This window comes from Poromitra crassiceps, assembly GCF_964638095.1.
Source record: "Poromitra crassiceps genome assembly, chromosome: 4".
Classification (NCBI taxonomy): Eukaryota; Metazoa; Chordata; class Actinopteri; order Beryciformes; family Melamphaidae; genus Poromitra; species Poromitra crassiceps.
This window is the reverse complement of record NC_139626.1, coordinates 27499054-27521494: the sequence shown is the minus strand read 5'-3', so window position 1 is coordinate 27521494 and position 22441 is coordinate 27499054. Positions and strand designations below refer to the sequence as shown.

Genomic DNA, 22441 nt, shown 5'->3' with positions numbered 1-22441 from the left:
GCACGCTGGCACAATACTCCTAAAAGCAAAATGCTTATTGTTTTGAATGATTTGGCACCGTCTATTACTGTCAACACCAGTATTGTTGTATTGTTATAATATGCCATAAAGGTTTATTGAAATTCTGGGGAAAGCAGGGGGGGGGGATCTTTTTTTTTGCAATTTCTTGCAGCCGCCAAGCTTCGAGAGCCGCCATCGTCTCGCGAGCCGCGCAATGAGGAACTAGGGTCTAGCCAATCTGCTCCCACAATTGAGCCTTTCTGTCTCTGTTGCGATAGTTTCTCCATATGATTAGTTGCCAGAAAAGGAGCACCCGACACCAGCGTCTTTCTGAAAAGTTAAATTATTCTCAGCTGGGAGCGCTGGGAGCCGGCGCACAAAAACGCCGGAGCGCTCTGAAAATAGACCCTGGGTGCAGCGCACTTTGTCTAGACGTCCGTGTGCGCTCGCATACGCTCTCCCCCCATTGGAAACAACTGAAAAAAGACGCTGGACCTGAGGAAAAGACGCTAGGTGGACACAGGCCCTTATTCTCCATCTACAAGTCAAACTCTTTGAGAATACTGTCATTCAATGGATTAGATTGTATCTTTAATCACTCTAATAATATTGATTGTGAATATTATAACAATTTCAAAGAAATGTTTAAGTATTGTAATTTATGTGTCCAATTCCTGTATTTTTAGTTCCTGGAAGGCGCCACTATTGAAGTGGACCAGATCCACACTCACATGCGCCCCCTGTTGATGATGCTGGGCGACTACCGCAGCCTGACGCTCAATGTGGTGAACCGCCTGACCTCCGTCACGCGCCTCTTCCCCAACTCCTTCAACGACAAGTTCTGTGACCAGATGATGGTGAGAAACACATCGTTCTCTGTCATCCTCCTCTCTCATCTCAGATCATTTGTCATTTGGTAATTTTTGTATGTCTTTTAGTTTGAATGTGTCTTGCGTGCATTCTTTTTTATCATGGGTGTCTTCATGGCAGTCAAAGTCAGTCACTCTCACCTCCTAACTTTGGCAGTGTTCATGTCATGATCTGCAAATGGCACCCTGGTACCCAGGTTCCCAGAGTCTTATTAGTCGTCGACTCGTCGGACCGATAGAGTCTGGGTTCCCAGATTGGTGTGCTCGAAACGTCACCCAATAAATACCAGCAAACCGGAGCTCTTTGGTGTGTGGATTCTCTTTTGATCCATTTCTAAGGTTTTGATCCAGCACCCAAATCCTCAGTGTGATGTGCGTGTCTTGACTCTTTTATGCTATTTTTTATGCCATCTAGCCCATTGAGGCATATAGTAACACACATACGCTCTCACTCGCTCTCTCACACACACACACACACACACACACACACACACACACACACACACACACACACACACACACACACTCTCAATCTTGTCTCTCTGACTCTGTCTCTCTCAGCAACACCTGAGGAAGTGGATGGAGGTGGTTGTAATAACCCACAAGGGAGGCCAGCGCAGCGATGGCAGCGTGAGTATAGACACATCACTCTTTCACACACACACATACACACACACACACACACACACACACACCTTTCAGCGCTGTGACATTTGATGTAAATGTGAAGGGTTCATCATTCATACCATGTAGAGGTGTCTTGTTACTTTCATCAACCTCAGTTCAATAGCTCAGGTGAAAGCCTGAGTGAATGCAATACAGAAGGAGACATGGCCTGTAGGAACAGAACAGCTCAACACAGCTGTCTCCTCTTCAGTTGATCTATCGTGATCCAGCCAAACGGCACACACACACTGAAGGGGCAGAGAGATTGGCCCTTACACACACACACACAGAGGCGTAGCCACACACAGGCCACACCTCCCGGTGTGGCCTCCTCCCAGATGAGTGGTGAGTGGCCATATTACAATCAATGATTAATTATGCGTCCGGCAGGTGGTGGTGGGGCCCAGTGCTGCGTCTCCTCATTATCTCCCCGACAGATAACCTTGTAAAGGCAAAGGAAAGGTGAGAGAGAAAGAGAGGGGGGAAATCCACTGGCACCCTTTTTATTTCCCTCTGTTCTCTGTTCTCTCTTTTCCTTTTTTTTTTTCTTAGTTCCATCGTTCTCCATCTCAAAACGGCGAGCGTAATTAGATGCAAATTGGCCCCCGCGTCCCCGTCGTCCCCCGCTCCCCCGACTCCACTCCTGGTCTTTGTGCCTGTTGACAGCAGGGCCGGCAGTGACAATGAGGCCGGGGTCACGGGTTCGACTAGCCACGCTCGATAAAGACAAAAGAGGGAGAGAGGGCGAGATGGAGCAGGGCCGGTGAGGATGGAGAGACAGACGAAGGTGAAGGGAGAGAGGAGAGAGGAGATGGCAGAAAGGAACAAAGGCACAAATGAGTTTGTCTAGGAAAAAGGGGGAAAGGAAACTGGGGTAGGCTATATTAATATAGGTATATTATATAGGTTAAACTGGGGTAGGCTATATTCATTTGACTTTGACCTAAAAGGTTTTGATGGAAGCAAAATGTCGGCGTCTGTAGTGCTGACGAGTGTTGTTGAGGGAATGACCTGAAATCTGTTGTGACTACTAGGGTTGCAACATTCCAGGCAGGAATATTCAAAGTTGGAAACTTTCCATGAGAATTAATGGGAATTAACGGGCATTAACTGCATATTTGGGGATAATTGCATGATGCCATGATGTGCACAAATGACATCACTGGTCCACAACTTAACTCAAATCTACTCTGAATTTAACTAAATGAATGCCTGCAAAACTCTTTACAGTTTTTGGATATACTACAGATTTTTATCATGATACAAAGCTGGTTGAAAATCGGCGGAGTGTTCCTTTAACTTTTCGGAAATGTTCTGTCCCTGTGCAGCTCTAGTCGTGACATTGTCAGAAAGAGTGTTTTATGGATGTACTGTTGCCCGACTAACCTTCTGATATGCCCCTCCGCCCCGTTATTCACCCCAGCTGGGAGGAACGTTGTTCCAGAGGTCACACTTAAAGGCTGTGGCTGTCTGCCCATTCATTATCACATTGTTATCACCCTGTCTCATCTGTCCACCTTCCATTTGGAGCACACACACACACACACACACACACACACACACACACACACACACACACACACTCTCTCTCTCTCTCTCTCTCTCTCTGCTGACTCTGATCATTGTCTCCCGTTCCGGCACAGCCTGCATTGGAGGGCGTTGAGGTGAGATTTGGCCCGGTGTTGCGCCCTCTGTTGGTGACTCCCTGTCAGTGGTTGAAACTTTAGCCGAGCCGATGTCGTGCTGGTGAATTGAAGCGATGTTGTGGTAGTAGTGGTGATGGTGGACTTGCCCTGTATTTCTGTGTCCATGTGTCTGTGTGGTCGTCTTTCAGAAACCTTACTGTTGTCTGCAGCCTCGCTCTGACCTCACATTGTGATGCCGTTATATATCCCCCCAGAATACCGCTAATATCGGGGTTATGAAAACTGTCATTTGTCTGTAATCCAACAACTCATTCCCCTGTGATGCCACCTACCTTTCTTCCAGAAACGTATCTACCCCCTAATGCAGCTCTGATTGCATTTTCACTAGTTTAACATGACTAAGATCCATCCTTGTCTTTCTGCAGTGGCTGTCCATCGAGACTGTCTGTCAGAAATCATGTCCATGTCTGTTACCATCATCTTTCCCAGACTTTCATGCATCCTTCTCTTCCCTTCTCTCTCTCTCTCTCGCTCTCTGTCTCTCTCTAGGAAATGAAGATCTGTTCTGCCATCATCAACCTTTTTCACCTGATCCCAGCAGCACCTCAGACTCTGGTCAAACCTCTTCTGGAGGTGGTCATGAAGACTGAGAGGGCCATGCTCATAGAGGTAGGAAGAGGGTTCCAGTTATAATCTGAGCTTTGTGGGCGTCTCTAAAATAACAAGAACTGTGTGTGTGTGTGGGGGGGGGGGGCGAATACAAGTGTTGGTTAAACGGTTGGTTACGAGACAGAGTTAGAGAGAGACTTCACTGCTCGTTACGTGGCCCAACACTTACGCACGCACGTGCACAGACACATACACAGCCTACTGTCGCGTGCGGTTGGCTGAATACGAGTGTTAGTGCGGTCGCTTATGAGACTAGAGAGATAATTCACTCATGCTCATCACTCCCCGTCACATCACTCCCCGGTCCGTCCCAGGTCCTTTCTGTGTGGAGTTTGCATGTTCTCCCCGTGTCCGTGTGGGTTTTTTCCAGGTGCTCCGGTTTCCTCCCACCATCAAAGAAAGACATGTATGTTAGGGTTAATACTCCTGTCAGTGCCCCTGGCCAAGGTACTGGCAAAAAGAACTGGAGTTGGTCCCCGGGCGCTGCACTGTGGCTGCCCACTGCTCCTAGTTCTAGGAAGGTTCCTAGTAGAGGATGGATCAAATGCAGAGGATGAATTTCCCCAAGGGGATAAATAAAGGATAACTTAACTTAACTTAACTTAACTTAACTTAACTTAACTTAACTCCCAACACTTAATGAGATAATATGGTGCTTAGTACTTTTGGAAAACATGTTTCTTTTAGCCTGTTTATCTTGTTAATATTAATAGGCTACTCGCTGTCCATTGTTCTGTATTCAGAGTTAGCAAAGTCGACATAATATTCTGTCAGAAAACAAGTCTGGTTCAGCAAAGGTGGAGTTTTCTGTCTGTCTCCCAATCATCACAGGGCAGCCTGATAGCTGCAGACGTCTCTCTGGACTAAACGCTGCTTCAGTCTGGTGCTCGCTTGTGTGATTCAACAGCGTGATATTTGACCTCATATCATGAAACTAGTTTTCTTCCAAATATACTAGTGATATTTTAAATCTTTTAAACCTGTCGCACACGTAGTGACAGGAATGTAAACACGCAACGTCTAATGTAATCGCCTGATGCCTGCTTTGTCATCATTAGGGGATGGTTAAAAAAAATATATATATACATTATATATATACATTATATATATATATATATATATATATATATATATATATATATACATATATATATATATATATATATATATATACATATATATATATATATATATATATATATATATATATATATATATATATATATATATATATACATACATATATACATACACACACCAATAGCAGCACCAAATGTGTAGGACCTTATTGATAATTAGGTACTGACCAATCAGGAACCGGTAAAAATTCTATACCGGTCCACGCCTCCACGGTACCCATCCCTATTCATATGTGAAGCAAGCTCTACATTATGAATTTACAGCAAATGCTTCTGATATTGATTTCCTTGACCTGGGATATGCGTCCTAATCCAGTTTGATCTAATCTGATGAGCCATCTGCTGCTCCACTCAGAGCAGCTTCACAGGAAGGAATCATGCATGTCTCTCCTCTGTTCTGCCTCTTTTCTCAACCTTGTTTTCTTCCCTCAGGCCGGCAGTCCGTTCAGGGAGCCTTTGATCAAGTTCCTGACGCGCCACCCATCTCAGACGGTGGAGCTGTTCATGATGGAAGCCACACTGAACGACCCCCAGTGGAGCCGCATGTTCATGGTCAGACATGACACATTTGCCGTTGAAACAGTATTAAAGATTTTTTACTGCCTTAGTAATAGGCCATAATCAGGGATGTGTTTCGAGGCTCACTGGTCCCATTAACAACTAATGGAGATGGATCACTCCTAGACTCAGATCTTAGTCTCTATTCGTGTCGCTCAGCTAGCAATCTGGGAAGCCAGAGTCTTTTTTTTTTTTTTTAGGCTTCCTGTACAGCGCGGATCTTCCGCCCGGGACTTCCGCCTCCGCACAGCGGTGCCTTTTTTTCTAAAACATACATTGCATCGCTTTTATTCCAAAGTTCAGAAGTTGTGTGCTTGTAAGGGGATAAAATGCAATCAAATAATGTAACGTTGCTCGGGACATCCATTTTCAATGTTTTAAAAAACTCTCCGTCTTACAAAGTGGTTCGTTGTATTGGCTTTTGAAGCGTTTTCTGAAAATCACGCTTAAAAAAACCCCCTCATTTACGCTGTATAAAAATCATTTGTGAAGATTATCTTAGTGAACACAAAGTTTGCTGTTTCATAAACTTTTGTTCACCACAGACCTTATTTCAAGCATTTAACGAAAGATTAGATTAGATTTTTTTAATAAGATGCGATACCACAGTGATCCAAAACAGTGAACATGGCTTTCTCCTGCCTCGCCTCATTTAGTCTAATGTATGTGTTCATATACAGAGTTTCCTGAAACACAAAGACGCTAAGCCTCTAAGAGACGTGCTGGCCGCTAACCCCAACCGCTTCGTCCCCCTGCTGGTTCCTGCTGGTACTGCAGCAACCGTCAGGCCTGGATCGCCCTCCACCACCACAGCCAGACTGGACCTGCAGTTTCAGGCTATCAAGGTTGGTACACACATTTTCATTACATCTACAAGGTGTACTTTGTATACACGCATAAACACACCCGAAGATGCCCCTCTCTCATGGCGGTGGTACTGTCTTCCTCTCTGAATATCTGAATGCTCTCATTAATTCCATAATTTAGTCTCCATGTGTTTTTCTTTCTCCATCCCCTGTGCTCAGATCATCAGCATCATAGTGAAGAACGATGAGGGCTGGCTGGCAGGGCAGCACTCCCTGGTCAGCCAGCTGAGGCGAGTCTGGGTCAGTGAGGCTTTCCAGGAGAGACATCGCAAAGACAACATGGCCGCCACCAACTGGAAGGAGCCCAAGCTGCTGGCCTTCTGCCTGCTCAGCTACTGCAAGTCAGTGACTTATTCAATGGAGACGACAGTAGGAACTGGAATGTTATGTTTCAGCTAACTGTCCAGGCAATGTAGAAACAGCAGAGCCACTGTAATAACAGACAATCAACAGTCCATTGTTTTGCTTTAATTTGATCAGTGGTCGTCTTAGGGGTCGACAGGAAGCGGTTAATTGGGCTGCCAGCGCCTTTCTGCAATTCATTCTTGATGTTAAGGACGCGTTGGGAGCGCTGCTCTTCCCGGCGCCGCGCCTGGCGTTTAAGCGCATTTGACGACTAGTGTTTTTGGGCCGAGTGCTCTGAGCGTCTCAAGCAGAGAAACTTTTACAGAGGCGCACTGCTTATAATGTCACTTTTTCCGATAGCAACAAATTAACGCTGGGTCTTTGTGCATTGGAAGAGCTCTGGACATGATTTACAAAGCATTCTGACCTGAAGAAAACACTTCCTGTCGACACGCCCCCTTAGTTACAAAAATGCTAACCTAACTAACTAACTAACAGTGAACTTGACCCCGCTGTCTGCTCTCCAGGCGTAACTACTCCGAGATCGAGCTCCTGTTCCAGCTGCTGCGGGCCTTCACGGGCCGCTTCCTGTGCAACATGACCTTCCTGAAGGAGTACATGGAGGAGGAGATCCCCAGGAACTACACCATCGCCCACAAACGGGCCCTTTTCTTCCGCTTCGTCGAGTTCAATGACCCACACTTCAACGATGAGCTCAAAGCGAAGGTACGCTCACAAGCAGTCAGGGCAGGAGGGCAGGCCGAACTAACGCATGTCTACATGCCAATTCCTCAGTCGGTGCTTTCACAGTTTCACCAGCCAGCTTTTAGAATTGAATAGGACCTTCAGACGATGGTTGGTTACCTGCCAAATTGGCTGTTAGAATAGACGGGATTCCCAACCACACAGCCAGCCTGGTGGCAGGTGTTCAGCACTGTCCCTCAGCCTGGCTCAAACAACCAGCCGTCCTCTCACCAGCACCATCTGCCCATTTACCCCATTTTCTCCCCAATTGTACGGACGTCTAAATATACACACTCTTATCTCAGCTGACAACTTTCAACTTAGGAATCAATTTGCCAAGCCATATGTTATAATAAACCACGTTACATACATTCTGGGAGCATCAACATAGCTATATGTTATAATAAACCACGTTACATACATTCTGGGAGCATCAACATAGCTATATGTTATAATAAACCACGTTACGGGGGGGCATGGTGGCTCAGTGGTAGAGCTGTCGCCTCACAGCTAGAAGGTCCTGGGTTCGATTCCCCCCTGGGACGCTGTGAGCGCTGAAGGAGTGCGTGCCCGTCCGCATGTCCCCGAGTGCCCACCGCCCGGGTGGGCTCGTCAAAAGGGCCTTTCTGTGTGGAGTTTGCATGTTCTCCCCGTGCCCCCTGGGGGTTTCCTTCATATAGGAACCCCTCACCAAAACATGCAATATCCTGGTTGCTGAAGTAGTGCCTCCTCTGGCCGTTAGGGGCGCCTGTTCAGAGGGAGGGGAACTGGTTGGAATAGCGTGATCCTCCCACGTGCTATGTCCTACCGGTGAAGCTTCCCCTGTCAGGTGAAAACTAAAGAAGTGGCTGGCTACTGCCCATGTCTCGGAGGAAGTATAGAGCGAGTTTCGGCTCTCCCCAGATCGGCAGTGGAGCAGCAACCAGGATAAAGAAATTAAAATGAGCACTAATGGGGGATAAAAAAATGGGATGGAAAAAAAAATAAAAAAAATAAACCACGTTACATACATTCTGGGAGCATCAACACAGCTTACTTGCTCTGCTGTAGTCCACTCGCATACGTCACTCTTCAGTGTGCGAAATGCAGGCGTTTAGGGAGCTAATCTGTATGACTTTTATGGTTGGTGTGTTTTGTAGCAGAAGTTATTTGATAGAGTCAGAGAGGTCATTTTCCCTGGTTGTGGACCCTTAGAGGCTCACAGATGAATGCCTCTGTCCTCTCCACCTGACCTGCTGCTGCAAGCAATACAATCAGCCGTGTTGCTTTTTAATTAAGCGCGCGCACACACACACACACACACACACACACACACACACACACACACACACACACACAGCACAGCTGTAACGGGCACACAACCTGGCACAGAGGAGCCACAGCACTGCTGTTAACTACAAACGGGTCAGTGGGGAAGGCCCGGCCCAGCCTGAGACTGGCAGCGTGGCAAGAACACACACACACAGACCACACACACACACACACACACACACGCGCGCATGCACACACACACACAGACCACACACAGACCAAGATGCTGGCACGGGCACTTGGACCCCAAATACAAGGACAAACACCGACTGGTGTTGTGATGCCGCTCACTCGGCTCTGCCCTTTCCGCTCATATTAGAGTGCTTGACGTGACCGAGACAGGTAGGTACATGTATGTACAGTAGGTAGGTATGTATCTGCACACTGTGCTCGTATCATTCCTCCGGAGAAGATTGAATTCTGTCAGTGTGAACACAAATAAATAATAAAGTAGATTGAATGCCAAATACAAACCTGCAAGCAAAAGTATTTCTCTGCATGAACCAACAGCTGTCTGTCTGTGTGTGTGTGTGAGTGTAATACTTATTCTGGGCCACACACCACAATCTGCCTCCTAAAGTGGCTAGAGATTAATGCTAGAGGCACTGCAACACACACACACACACACACACACACACACACACACAGTTATTTGTTTAGGTGTGTAGGAATGGGGTCCAAGATAATTAAGACACACCTGCAGAATGAGGTCTGGCCTACTAGCCTCGTGGTATCGTGCGCGCGCACACATGCTGCAGGAAGACTAAGCATCTAATGGTATTACAGAAAGGTGCGGCGGTCCAGTGATGGATATCAGAGAGCCTCAGAATTAATAGGAATAGATGAGACTGAAGAAGAGACTGGTGCTTCATGCATTTTCTTTGTCTCTTTATTTGGTGTGTGTGTGTGTGTGTATTTCCTCCGTTGTTTGTGTGTGTGTGTGTGTGTGTATTTCCTCCGTTGTGTGTGTGTGTATTTCCTCAGTTGTGTGTGTCAAGCATGCGTGTGCATTGTGCAGATTGTGTGTGATGTGCTAATGGAGGAGCTGGAACATATGCTGCCACAGCTCGTTCTGCGCTGAGCGATGCCCTGTCCTCCCCCACGATGGATTGAATGGGGGACTTCATGAAGATAGCAGCTTGTGTAATAAATGCAGTCGTTAGCTGTATTGTGGTGGTTGGGGGTTATTCTGCCTTTCACCAGCTAATCAAGCCTTTGTCTTCATTCAAAGCTCCCTGTAACGTTCCCTGCTGCTTTCAGGCTGTTATTAAATAGCTTTTTTTAAAGTCTTGCCCCAGATATCGTAATGTCTCTGTATCCCTTTTGGATTTTTTTTGTTATTGTCTTGGTTTATGTCTTAATGAGTAAAGTGTTTTATGTCTATTGAGCGGAGTAGAACATGTTCTCTTTTGCCATTCATTTTCATCTTAACCTATTCATTAGCAGTATGTCACAGTGTGTGCCCCCCTCCCTTGGTTCTCTGGTGTTACGAAGCTTTCAGTACAGAGTGTAACGTGTCCTTCCTTGGTTCTCTGGTGTTACGAAGCTTTCAGTGCAGAGTGTAACGTGTCCTCCCTTGGTTCTCTGGTGTTACGAAGCTTTCAGTACAGAGTGTAACGTGTGTCCTTCCTTGGTTCTCTGGTGTTGCAAAGCTTTCAGCACAGAGTGTAGCGTGTCCTTCCTTGGTTCTCTGGTGTTACGAAGCTTTCAGTACAGAGTGTAACCCGTGTGCTTCCTTGGTTCTCTGGTGGTACGAAGCTTTCAGTACAGAGTGTAGCGTGTCCTTCCTTGGTTCTCTGGTGTTACGAAGCTTTCAGTACAGAGTGTAACGTGTCCTTCCTTGGTTCTCTGGTGTTACGAAGCTTTCAGTACAGAGTGTAACGTGTCCTTCCTTGGTTCTCTGGTGTTACGAAGCTTTCAGTACAGAGTGTAACGTGTCCTTCCTTGGTTCTCTGGTGTTACGAAGCTTTCAGTACAGAGTGTAGTGTGTCCTTCCTTGGTTCTCTGGTGTTACGAAGCTTTCAGTACAGAGTGTAACGCGTGTGCTTCCTTGGTTCTCTGGTGTTACGAAGCTTTCAGTACAGAATGTAACGTGTCCTTCCTTGGTTCTCTGGTGTTTACGAAGCTTTCAGTACAGAGTGTAGTGTGTCCTTCCTTGGTTCTCTGGTGTTACAAAGCTTTCAGTACAGAGTGTAACGCGTGTGCTTCCTTGGTTCTCTGGTGTTACGAAGCTTTCAGTACAGAATGTAACGTGTCCTTCCTTGGTTCTCTGGTGTTACGAAGCTTTCAGTACAGAGTGTAGTGTGTCCTTCCTTGGTTCTCTGGTGTTACGAAGCTTTCAGTACAGAGTGTAACGTGTGTGCTTCCTTGGTTCTCAGGTGCTGCAGCACATCCTCAACCCGGCCTTCCTGTACAGCTTTGAGAAGGGCGAAGGAGAGCAGCTGCTTGGACCGCCCAACCCTGAAGGAGACAATCCTGAGAGCATCACCAGTGTCTTCATCACTAAGGTACACACACACACACACACACACGAGCTGGGCTAACCGACACGAGCCCGTTGGGACCCGTCGGTCCGGCCTCTGACCATTTTTTTTAAGTCACGTTCGGGGTCTGGCCGGGCTCAAGCACATTGTTCAGTCACTGTTGTTTTCGGCTTCACAACATGCTGTCAGTGTGCTGGAGTGTTATTTTACTACATTACTGGCAGCACTTGAAGACTCGTCAGTGGTAACACTGAAATTGTATTAATATTTATACAGATTACGTGCGTAATGAATGTGTGTGACTGTGTTTAATCGGCACCGGCCGTGGTGTGTGTAGTGTGTTTTTGCACTTCGGTGTGGTTAAATATTGTGTTTAATTAGGATACGTCTATCTCCAGGCTGGTCGTAGCCTATTTGCTGGTGTTGATGGTTGTGTCGGTCATATTGCAACGTTATCTTATTTGCAAGTGCACTGATTGCAGTGCAAAATGCCCCATTTAGTGTATCCATGGCATATATTAATTTTCTAAAGCCATTAGTTTACAAAACTTTGTAAGTAAGTGCGCCTGATTGGTGCCAATTCATTGTCTAATCACTGCATGTCTGCTCGACTCTGGTAAAACAATCAACTGAACGCCTGTCGATCTCTGGCCGGGCTCGACTAATGCTGTCTCGGGCTCGGTACGGGTTCAGACAGAAAAATGTGGCCCGATCCCAGCTATAACGCACACACACACACACACACACACACACACACACACACACACACACACACACACACACACACACACACACACACACACACACACACACACACACACACACACACACACACACACACACACACACTCCCAGTTTCCCCACTCAGTTTGTTTTCACATGCAGCCCCTCCCGCCCTCCTTTCTTTCTTCATTAGTCAAAGGCTTTGTCTCTCCATCGCTCTGATTTCATTAGCTGCTGCATTTCCTCTCATAATGTCTGATCAGGCCAGCATCTTTCCTCTCATAATGTCTGATCAGACCAGCATCTTTCCATTCTCTCTCCCTTCATCAACCACATCCCACGCAGGCTGATCCCTTGTCTCATGACCTACCACTTCATTGCTATCGTTCCATCTTGCTCTGCTTCCTTTTCCCGTCCTCTCATCTCCTCTATCCATCTTTCTCTCTCTCTCTCTTCCTCCTCTCATCCCACTGTCCTCTCCTCTCCATCACGCGCACGTTTCATTCATCAGAGGCAGAGCCTGGTGTAAAGGTCACTGTGTGACCATGCTAAAGGTCAGCGTGTTTGTTTGTGCTGTGGCACATCTCATCACTGGCTAACAGCTAATGGCTGCTAATGGTTCCTCTCTGGTTAAAACTCACCCCCCTCCTTCCTTCTGTCTCTTCTTCTCTCTGTGTCTGCTCTCCAGAGAACTCACATGGCCATTTGGTGTTTGGAATGGGGAGGTTAGGGTTACTGCGAGCAGGACTCAGATTTGCCATATCTTTTCAAAGAAACATAATTAAGGCAAACAGTGAATCACTTTTGTTTTATAGAATCCTTTTTTTTTTTTTTTTTTTTTTTTTATTAATTTATTAATTTAAATGTGCATGAAGTGGTCTATGACTGTTGACCTTTATCAACGACCAGTATAGAGACACTGCGGAGCGCGTCATCATTCAGAAACCATGGCCAAAACGGGGGGAAACAAACCCCCCCCCCCCAATCCTGGCGTTGTCCTATGTCGCGTGCATGGTCGGCATGGTCGCATGTTGCACACAAAGATCATATATACGGAACATGAGCACTCCAACTTACTTCACTGACAGCTAGATCCACATTTTTCTTCTCGCCAATTCTCAATGGCTTCCTTGTTTTGCTCGGGAGTACAAAAAAACTTTAATTGGCTATTTTTTACATTTGTTGTCTGCGCAGCCCACCACACAACACCTTTTAGCTATGTTTAATTCAAGGAAAATTACGCTGGTGTGTGGAAATGAATGCAGAGCTTTCCCCCGTGATGGGCGTGGCCTATTTCATGCAGTGTCTATGCAGCAACATACAGATCTCTGGCTCAGCCTCCCACCCTGCTCATCCCCTTGAGGGACGATGGCCTGTTCCTGACGCAAACAATTAAGTCACATTTTCACAGCACCGTGCTGTAAGCTAGTTAATTAGACTAGAGATCTAATAGAAACATCTAGTGAAGAGGTAATATATCAAAATGCTAAATACTGTCATAAAAATACTGCTTTCTCATTGGTTTTCTTGGGCTTGAGAACAAAGTGTCTTGTGAAGCCGGGTGCTCTCTCTTAGCACCATCCTCCATTGAGCAGTTATTTTTTGTTGTTGCTCCAAAACAGAGTACCGTCCAGGAAGTGAGTTTTTTAAAACACAGATCTCAGCACTTGGCAACAAAATGGTTCAGTCACTGGTATTAATCAACAGGCCTACAATCCCTGCAGATATGCTCATTTATTGCTACATGTGGTCTTGTCCCTTTAACCCCAAACATTGACTCCAGCTCATCTCTCACTTCCCTCCCCAAGGTGCTGGACCCGGAGAAGCAGGCCGATCTCCTGGACTCGTTGCGGATCTACCTGCTGCAGTTCTCCACGCTGCTGGTGGAGCACGCCCCTCACCACATCCACGACAACAACAAGTCACGCAACAGCAAGCTGCGGCGCCTCATGACCTTCGCCTGGCCCTGCCTGTTGCCCAAAGCCTGTGTGGATCCCGCCTGCAAGTACAGCGGCCACCTGCTTCTGGCCCACATCATCGCCAAGTTCGCCATCCACAAGAAGATCGTCCTGCAGGTGGGCACGAGGATGGGAATGCCGCCATCCAAGGAGAACTGGAGGGAAATTGCTTGAAGTCTGGTTTTATTTGCCCAGTGATAAAAGATATGTGAAAAACAAAATGGTAAAAAAAACAAAAAAAAACAGTGTTGAGAAAACACAGAGGAGGAAACAAGGCAAATTTGTGCAGGAGAGATTAAAAAACAAACAAACAAACAAAAAGCAAGGGGCTTGTAAACCCAATCCACCTAACAACAAACACAACAGGCAAAACATCAAGATGACAAAGCAACGACACAACAGAATTGAAATGACAGCCGGGGGACTACGTGGTGGAACACGATAACAAGCTGCGTACAATTAGAAAGGAAGTCAAATCTATTTAAGTAGCAATGATGGAGAAAATGATGCCATATGGGAAGTGAGCATGTGGTCGGGAGTGGGAAGGTGTGTGTGTGTGTGTGTGTGTGTGTGTGTGTGTGTGTGTGTGTGTGTGTGTGTGTGTGAGTGAGAGAGAGGGGGAGTGTGATAGCACATGGTTTATAACTTCTCATGTTCCCATGTCAGAAGAACAGTATAGTAACTTAGTAAGGATTGAGAGTAGAGGAAAAGGTCTGTGGAGGAATTTCTAGAGATGTTCAGCGATTCATTTTGATCAAGTTTCTTCTGATTTCTCCCCAATTGTACTTGGCCAATTTCCCCTGTTGTCCCGGTCGTTGCTCCACCCCCTCTGGCGATCTGGGGAGAGTTGTAGTTGTAGACTAGCACATGCTTCCAGGGGTTTCACCGGCAGGACGTGGTGCATGGGAGGATCACGCTATTCCCTTCCCCCCGAGCAGTCGCCCCGACTGACCAAAGGAGGCAGCGACTAGGACCCCTAATCTGGCTTCCCATCCACAGACACGGCCAATTGTGCCTGTATGGACGCCCGGCCAAGCCGGAGGTAACACGGGTGCTCGAACCTGCGACCCTTGTGTTGGTAGGCAGGGAATCTAGCACTGCTAGCATTTTCAGCCATTCAGTGAAATGTCATCACCAAACGAGCTGTGAGTGACTCCGATTGTGTGTGTGTGTGTGTGTGTGTGTGTTTTGAACAGGTCTTCCACAGCCTGCTGAAGGCCCACACTATGGAGGCTCGTGCCATCGTGCGGCAAGCTATGGCCATCCTGACCCCGGCCGTGCCCGCCCGCATGGAGGACGGCCACCAGATGTTGACCCACTGGACCCGCAAAATCATCGTGGAGGAGGGCCACACTGTTCCACAGCTGGTCCACATACTGCATCTCATCGTGCAGCACTTCAGGGTGAGGAGCCATGGGAGAACACACACACACACACACACACACACACAAATGAGGGTTGGGCGATGGTGTACTTCCTTCTATCAACCCATCGTCATTACATGTATTGATTTGTCCATGCTGGGTGGACTTCCTGTAACTGCAACTAATCATGATGGATGCTCTTTGCCATCATTTAGCTTCTCTGGTGTTCAGCCCAGTTAAGAACACACGAAGAAGAAGCTGAATATATACAGTATGAGCGTCAGACAAGGCTACGGTCAAATACTGTACCCATAAATCTATCCATCAAACCTTGTATTTTGTTGGTTTGATTTGATTCTCATTCCACGAACCACAGCACAGTTCACTTGGAAGATGAAACGATAACTGATAACCAAACTACTGCATCTCTGAAGAAATCACACATTTAGGCTATTCTGTGTGATTTCCTTTTGATAACTAAGAGAATGAGAATGAGAATATGTTTTCACTTCCATTGACTGAGCCTCGCCTGCAACTGTTTCCAGCCCCCCTACGGAGGCCCGCCTCCCACTTTGCAAACCTCGGACCTTTGAAAACCTCGGACCCTTACGGTGGCCCTCATCCACGAACATCAACAAACATCTCTGCCCTCTGCTCCTTCAGCTGATGTTTCTCCTAACAGAAGACTTGACGTTTTCCTCAGCTCCCCTCTGTATCTCACTGACAGCCTGCTCTCACTGGGCCACATGACTCATCTAATGCAATCACATCAGCATAATTACACTGGGGAGTAGATAATGACAGGCAGATGAGAGAAAGAGAGAGAGAGAGTGTGTGTGTGTGTGTGTGTGCTTGTGTGTATACGTGATGGACAGGGCTTAGCCACTCCGTCCTTAAGGGGCTTTGAAGCGTTGCACTATCAACTCTAATTACCCTCATAGTGAAAAGCATTAATAATCTTTGAGATTGGCGACAGCGACAGCCCTCAGATAGACATCTCATCTCTTGCTCTTTTGTGTGTGTGTGTGTGTGTGTGTGCGCGTGCGTGTGTGCGCGCGTGTGTGTGTGCGTGCGTGCGTGCGTGTGTGTGTGTGTGTGCGCGCGTGTGCGTGCGTGTGTGTGTGTGCGTGCGCGTATGTGTGTTTCAGAGTCCCTGTTTGGTTTTGCAATGAGGCTAAGTGACTCTTGAGTGTGAGTGCTATGTGCTAAGTGTGTCATCATGTCCTTGAGACTTAGTGGGAGTACGACTTCACAGACTCCGCCTCTTCTGACTCAGTGTCTCAAAGTGATTGCGTTCAACTTAGCGCGTGTTATTATTCCCCCTGAATCTAGAGAGCAGTGCAGTAAAATTAATATTGTGTTAAGGAAATATACTTTTTCCATAAGTCAGCGTCATCACGTTTGATTCACTTCTTCCACTTCCAGCAGTCTTCTTCATAATGATCCTTGTCTTTTTGATTGTACACCACTTTCAGAGGCATGGCAGATTGATACTACCCACGCTCTTCTGCCTCAGGTTCTTTTCAATGCACTCAACTCTCTTATCAATCCTTGTGATGCAGCTCATATATGGTAATTAAATAAACTAATAGCCTTATTGATGCATGTTGCAACGTTTTTTTTTGTGTGTGATCCGAAATACACAGAAGACATAATAGAACACGGACAACTAAAAGTCAATTGTAACACCTAGTGAGTCGACGGCCCTGATTTTTATTTACCTAGTTATAAATTATGGCTTTTATTTTGAAGGTAAAAATGCCTAGCTTCCTCTATTCTCTCTATTTCTAACGGGCTTGATTTAGCTTTGTAGGATAAAACTTTAAATTACTTTTCCACGCGATAGTGACACAGAAGTCATTAGGGGTGTGCCGATTAATCGTATAATCGATTTAATCGATTATACGATATAATCGATATAATCGATTCACAATGTTCGATTATCGATTTGCAAAAAAAAGTGAAGGAGAGGGGAGGTGAAGGGGTGAATCTGTTAATTCTGTTATTTTATTCATCCGCCACTTATTTAGTTTTAAAGCTGCTTTTGGTTGTGGATAGGAAAACGTTTGCTTGTTGTGGGATGATGCTATGCTGCTCACTGGTCATTTGTAAAGGATTTTGTTTGGAAGTCTTTATTTATTATTTATGAATAAGCTATTTGTTTTGTATTAAACAAACATGCTAGTACCGAAATCTGTGAAAAAAGCAGAGGATTTTGGTTAAAAGTTTTATTTTCTATTACTGAATACAGAATAAGCTATTTTTGTATTAATCCTGCCAGTACAGAAATCTGTGAAAACAGCAGAATAAGCTATTTGTTTTTTATATTAATCCTAAATCTGTGAAAACAGCAGAGAATTTTGGTTAAAATAAAAGAAGTTTCTAAAGGCACTTTATTTCAAATAATCTCACCTGTAAAGAGCAGCTTTTTGTTGTGGGAAATGTAAAATGTTTTGGATGTATTGTGTTTGGTCTGATTGATCTAAATAAAAGATAATGGAGGTAAATTTGTTTGTTTCCTTTAATTAATGGATACTGACAAAGAAATCCTGTGTGGGGAAAAGATGCATCGAAATCATAATCGTGATTAATCGTAATCGTTTAATAATCGAATCGTAGCACCCTTAATCGTAATCGAATCGAATCGTGAGGTGCCTAAGGTGGCACACCCCTAGAAGTCATGAATGGTAATAAACTGCTCCAGATTGGATTACAGAATAAAAACCCAGTAAAGCAACATAAAAAAGACCGGTTTTCTTTGCAGCACAATTGGGAATTGAGGAAATGCATCTGGCTGTGAGTTGTCCTCAATTATTTAATGCAGGAGGTACGTGTGACGTTAGTAGCGGGCACTTAACGCAGATTATGTGTTTTTAGCAAATCGTTATCATGTTTGTTGAAGGCCAATGCGATTCATTGTGCCATAAGGCTGTTTTGGGCTAGTTCAATGCTCCTAATGCCCCGCCTAATGCACGGCTGTGTCATCACCTGAATTGCGTGATATCATCTTTTATCATTTATTTTCACTTTACACGGCGACAGATCAAAGAATTCCACTCTGGAACCTGTTTTAACTTTTTTGCGTTTTCAGGCTGCAAGAACGCCGTTCCCGTGTAAGAGGAAGGCACTAACGCTAAAAAAGTTGTCCGTTTTATGCAGGGAGCGTTGCCGTGGAAACAGGGCCTCAGAGCCAAGCAGCTGGACATTTTTATGCTTTATTGCTCCATATCCCTTTTCCCTCTTTTAGATTGTAAATAGGAAATAAAATACATATTTTTGATACTGAAGAAACACAAGTCTGCCAGCATTCAGTATTCGCACCACAAATGCCTACACTGTGATCACTTTCTTATGTTTCTTTTATCAACAAGATTACTGCTCTTAGGTCTTCACCCACTTCCTTTAAGACCCTTCTGTTCCTCCTATGTGTCCGGCTGTCTTGGGTCAGTTTGAGCCTGTATCATTCTGCCCAGGTAGTTCATCATCTGCAGCCTACAAATTGCCCCCTACAATAGATAGTGTTCCCTCTCGTCTACTAAAATACATTTTTAATACTGTTGGGTCAAGCATTCTTGTTTTGATAAATACCTCTCTTATTTTCAGGGTGTGTTCCAGCTGCTTTTAAACATCCTGTAGTGCAGCCTCTTATCCAAAAGAAAAATCTGGACCCTTCTGTTCTCTCTAACTTCAGGCCAATTTCTAACCTACCTCTTCCGTCTAAAGTTTGGGAGAGATTAGTTTTTATTAGATTGCAAACACTTTTAGGTAACCATGGCATTTATAACGTTTCATTCTGGTTTGAAAGCATGCCATAAGGGTGGACAAAGCAATATTATTATTGGTCGCAATATCTGCTACTTTATCCAGCAGAACTCTGGCATCATCATACTCCAGTTAGAGCACTGAGGTCGACCAACCAGATGCTCTTGACTTGGATGTTCTGAGATCGAGGCACAAAGACAGAGGCCACCTGAGCTTTTGCTGCTGATCCCCCTAATCTCTGCAACAGTTTACCTGTTCACATAAGAGCTGCTCAGACTCTGGAAACCTTTACGTCCCTGCTGTAGACCCACCGCTCAGCACTTTGGTCAACTGCGGTTTTAAAATCGAGCTGAAATGAAAGACTTTTAAACTATTTTAATTAAATCACATCCCTGGTCATAGAGTTAATCTATTTATCAATGTATCCCCACAAAATTCTCAAAAATCCAATTTCTTTTGGATTTTCACATCAAAAGTCAACCATGTTGTCTTCATAACAAAATCTACAGTCTGCTTACGTCAGCTAGTACTATCAAATTTCAACCAATAATACCATGATATGACAGCGGTCAATCACTCTAGCTAGAAGAAAATTCCAAGCTGGCAACATGGCTGCCTACTGTACATGGGCAGACTTTGCTAGCCCATAAATGTTAATATACTTAGCCAATAAGCATGTAACATAAAAAACAAATAAACAGTAATGTCTTTGTTTAATGTAGATGCAAAGGACATGTAATTGGCTCGTTTCACTCGGAAATACGTCACGATAAGATGTCATAATACTGTGCAAATGGCGTTTCAGCTTGACTTTAAATTTGCTATCCAAATACATTTGGACTTGACTTGAAATCTTTGATGCTATGCGGTCATTGCTGCAGTTTTTGCACTGCACTTCCCACCATTATTTACATGAAAACATTGCAGCTAATTCTACCTACCTAACCCTCTTCTTCTCTCCAGGTGTACTACCCGGTGCGCCACCACCTGGTGCAGCACATGATCAGTGCCATGCAGCGTCTGGGCTTCACCCCCAGCGTCACGATCGAGCAGAGGAAGCTGGCCGTCGACCTGGCTGAGGTGGTCATCAAGTGGGAGTTACAGAGGATCAAAGACCAGCAGGTGACAACTCTACACTCATAAGCCCCTTCTTAACATGAACTCTGGACTATAACCTTTGAAGTCTGCCTATTCCCCAGAGTTACCCTGCCAGACATTACTTAATAAATAATAAACCAGTTAATCTGTTTCTAAACATGAGGAAAAGCCCCGTGTGGTTTGGGGTGGTCTGGCAACTTAAACAAGATATACCCACATTATCTTTCATGCCACAGACTGTAATTGTGCTAATTGATGGACTCCTAGTCTCTCTTTCTCATCTCCACCCCATCCTCTTCTCTCCCCTCTCTCCATCCTCTTGTCTCCCCTCTCTTGGGATGTGCTAGCTGGAGACGGAGGCTGATGCGGGGGCGAGTGGTGAGGGTAGCAGCGGGGCGACTGGAGGTGTGAAGCGAGGTCTAACGGTGGACACCACCGCTGCTGCGGGACAGGACGTCAAGAGGTTCCGCACCACCACTGGAGCCGCCTCCACGGTGTGCTATTAAAGCCATTCAAATTCAAATGGTGGTACATTTAGGCTGTGACTGACTGGCAGGTTCCTGCTGTCGTCAAATATTCAGGCCTACTTCCTCTCCCTTGTAATTTGTACTTTGGAAATGTCTCAAGCAAACCTTAAAAACAAAGACTGTATTTTTATTTTAATCCATAGCTATGGTACACCTGTTCCTAAAGGCTAATAGAATCAGAACCCCGGTTCCAAAATTGACAAATATTCTGCTTTAATTTAAATTAAATTTCTATCTGTATTCTGGCTGCTTAATAATGCAGTTTTAATGCATATTAAGATTCTGTGTTTTTATTATTACTTAAAGCTGCAGTAGGCAGTTTTAAACAACATCAATGGAATGTTAGCCATAGCAACATAGCAAAGAGTAGAACCTGAATGATCCTTGTCTGTGTGCCGTGATTGGCTAGTTATGTTCTAGCTAACCCTGATTGTTTGTGTTTTGTCAGACATACAACCAAAATGATAATGAAATAATATTGCCTACTGCAGCTTTAATTATTAAGTAGACTTATAACCACTGATTGATTTACATGGTGGCTCAGTGTTTACCACTGTTGCCTCACAGCAAGAAGGTCCCGGGTCCGAACCCCGGTCCGTCCCAGGTCCTTTCTTTGTGGAGTTTTCATGTTCTCCCCGTGTCCATGTGGGTTTCCTCCAGGTGCTCCAGTTTCCTTCCACCATCAAATACATGTGTTAGGGTTCATATAAATAAATCTAACATTTTAAATGACTACAAAACACCATCTATTTCCAATGTGGTCCTTGAAGACAAATAACACACCAACTATAAAATCCTCAATGTTTATCAAATCTTTTTCTCTCCAGTCCATTCACAAATGATCTATCTAACAAAATGCAGTGAATACATTCGTGTGTGTGTGTGTGTGTGTGTGTGTGTGTGTGTGTGTGTGTGTGTGTGTGTGTGTGTGTGTTTAGGTGTTTGGCCGTAGCCAGACCATGCCAGGAACAGAGACCCTGCTCACCAAGCCTGTAGAGAAACAACACACAGACACTGTGGTCAACTTCCTCATCAGGATTGCCTGCCAGGTAAAACACACATGCATGCACAAACACACACACGCAGAGCTCTGCCATCCATATCGCCTGCCAGGTAGGACACTACTAACCTAAACCCCTCAGTGGTGAAGGTTGGACACACCTGGTGGCTGTCCTAAACGTGTCCCTTAATACACACGTGCATGCACACACCCCTCTCTTTCTCTCTCTCTCTCTCTCTCTCTCTCACTCACACACACACACACACACACACACACACACAGTCCTTTAGCTGTCTCCTCACACAGGTTTAGCTGTCCCCGGCTCTAGTGGCAGTGATGACCTTGGCTCCAGGCCTGAAATAGACTGTTGAGATTTCCCTCCCATTCCCATTTTTCCCTTTCTCCTACAGTACCTCTTCTTTTTGGACCAAACTCAATTCTCACTGTTCACCCAACCATCTCTGTTGAATACAAGCTACTGTAGAACCAGTAGGGATCACTCACTGCTCCTAGAACAGAGTGGAGAAACATAGTCTTGCATTGAGATTCCTTACTGATTCCTATAGGGACACACACACACACACACACACACACAGGGCCAGAGGTCACTGTCCGCTAGTACCGAGCAGCACACCTAGGGCTGGTAGGGATTGATTGCCTTGCTCAAGGACACTTCAGCGGGCTCGGGCTGGATGCGTGTTGACATCCGTCAG

General features: G+C 45.4%; 1 protein-coding gene across 3 annotated transcripts in view; it reads left to right on the top strand.

Annotated features, from left to right (window-relative positions):
• trrap (transformation/transcription domain-associated protein) overlaps window positions 1-22441 on the top strand; it is a gene marked incomplete at its 5' end in the record, with an annotated part of 155837 nt that overhangs the window by 49647 nt on the left and 83749 nt on the right. For 2 of the 3 annotated variants that reach the window (XM_083634512.1, XM_083634511.1), the window contains 14 exons: window positions 687-857; window positions 1431-1499; window positions 3179-3199; window positions 3731-3850; window positions 5422-5541; window positions 6228-6392; window positions 6573-6754; window positions 7286-7484; window positions 11192-11320; window positions 13828-14094; window positions 15174-15380; window positions 20067-20225; window positions 20549-20695; window positions 21667-21777. In XM_083634512.1, coding sequence (XP_083490638.1) covers window positions 687-857; window positions 1431-1499; window positions 3179-3199; window positions 3731-3850; window positions 5422-5541; window positions 6228-6392; window positions 6573-6754; window positions 7286-7484; window positions 11192-11320; window positions 13828-14094; window positions 15174-15380; window positions 20067-20225; window positions 20549-20695; window positions 21667-21777 — 2067 coding nt within the window. The remainder of the gene's footprint in view (window positions 1-686; window positions 858-1430; window positions 1500-3178; window positions 3200-3730; window positions 3851-5421; window positions 5542-6227; window positions 6393-6572; window positions 6755-7285; window positions 7485-11191; window positions 11321-13827; window positions 14095-15173; window positions 15381-20066; window positions 20226-20548; window positions 20696-21666; window positions 21778-22441) is intronic. The other variant, XM_083634510.1, reaches the window with a different exon arrangement.